The sequence below is a fragment of the Quercus suber genome, unplaced genomic scaffold, assembly GCF_002906115.3.
Source record: "Quercus suber isolate HL8 unplaced genomic scaffold, Cork oak 2.0 scaffold_39, whole genome shotgun sequence".
NCBI classification, from domain to species: domain Eukaryota; kingdom Viridiplantae; phylum Streptophyta; class Magnoliopsida; order Fagales; family Fagaceae; genus Quercus; species Quercus suber.
Window position 1 is genome coordinate 1,241,337 of NW_027069504.1, and position 1,479 is coordinate 1,242,815.

The 1,479-nt window shown below is 38.9% G+C and overlaps 1 protein-coding gene across 1 annotated transcript; it reads left to right on the plus strand.

Moving 5' to 3' along the window:
* Positions 1–479: 479 nt before the first annotated feature.
* Positions 480–1,127, plus strand: LOC112031242 (vacuolar iron transporter homolog 1). Its single transcript, XM_024063931.1, has one exon. The coding sequence runs from the start codon at positions 480–482 to the stop codon at positions 1,125–1,127; it is 648 nt and encodes a 215-aa protein (XP_023919699.1).
* Positions 1,128–1,479: the final 352 nt, after the last annotated feature.

A 1,479-nucleotide genomic window follows, 5' to 3' on the forward strand; every position in this document is an offset into this window, starting at 1 on the left:
TCTAAACCGGTGCTTATTGTACCAAATGCAATAGCAATATATAGTAATACGTGCATAGCAAGAACAACAACGTCATCCTAGATCGAATATCTCCTTAAAAACCTTTAATTTTTTTATTAAAAAAAATCTTTTTTTTAAATCCTATATTTATATAGGTTTATCGCGTTGAAGCTTTCCAAGAGAATGGGTTGCTCAATATTTTAAAGAATAAAAAAAATACTATCCCTCGCAATCCAAAGCAAAGTAAAAACAATGAATATATATATAACCTTCAATTCGAGTGTGAAAACGCATTAGATTCCGTTTAACAGGTACAACTCCATTTTCCACCCCTTCCAAATGGTCACCACTCGAGAGTTCTCGTTATAAATAACCTCCCTCAGTCCTGAGAGCTTGTGCATCTCCATATACCTATTATCATAATCTTCTTCGTTATCATTGCTTTCTTTGCTTTTGTGTTTTTTTACTACATTTCTTCCATGGCAGCCAATCAAGCTAACGACCAACCATCCTTCGAAGTAGCCAAATCACTTGATGTTGAGCAACAAGCTCAAAACGATGAATTAGACTACACCAAAAGGGGACAATGGCTTAGAGCTGCCATCTTGGGTGCCAATGATGGGTTACTTTCCACAGCATCCCTGATGATTGGAGTTGGAGCTGTCCGAAAAGATGTTAAGACTATGATCCTTTCTGGGGTTGCAGGGTTGGTTGCCGGAGCCTGTAGTATGGCTATCGGAGAGTTCGTCTCAGTTTACTCACAATATGACATAGAAATGGCGCAAATGAAGAGAGAACGTAACACTGAGAACATGGGAGTTGAGCAGTTAGACGCTGAGAAGGAGAAATTGCCAAACCCTTGGCATGCAGCTGGAGCATCAGCAATTTCATTTGCTGTGGGGGCTTTGATACCGCTATTGGGGGCAGCATTTGTAAAGGATTATGCTTTGAGGGTTGGGTTGATAATAGCAGTTGTAAGCTTTTCCTTGTTAATGTTTGGAGGGTTAGGTGCTTTTCTTGGGAAGGCACCAATTGCCAAGTCCTCGCTAAGGGTGTTGATTGGGGGTTGGATGGCCATGGGAGCTACTTATGGCTTAACCAAACTTGTTGGTTCTTCTGGACTCTGATTGATCATATCCTACTTTTTCAACCCTGTTTCTCTTCGTTTCTTTCTTTTCAAGATCTGTTAGATCTTGTAGTTCCACAAGCACTAAATAAACTGAAATGTATCATATTTTTCTCTATTTGTCTAAATCTATAATATATGTGTCTTAATAAAGTAATATAAATGAAAATTTTGGCCCAAAAAAATTATTCATGTCATTTGTTTCCAGTACATTACATTTTTTTTTAATGAACAAATAATGGGTAGGAGAGGCGGCCTAAGTTGGTGTCTTCTACCTAAGCGTGATTATAGTGATACCCCAACGGGGCTATGGGAATAAGAGATCCGGATGAGTCATAGCTGTGCATCCAGTC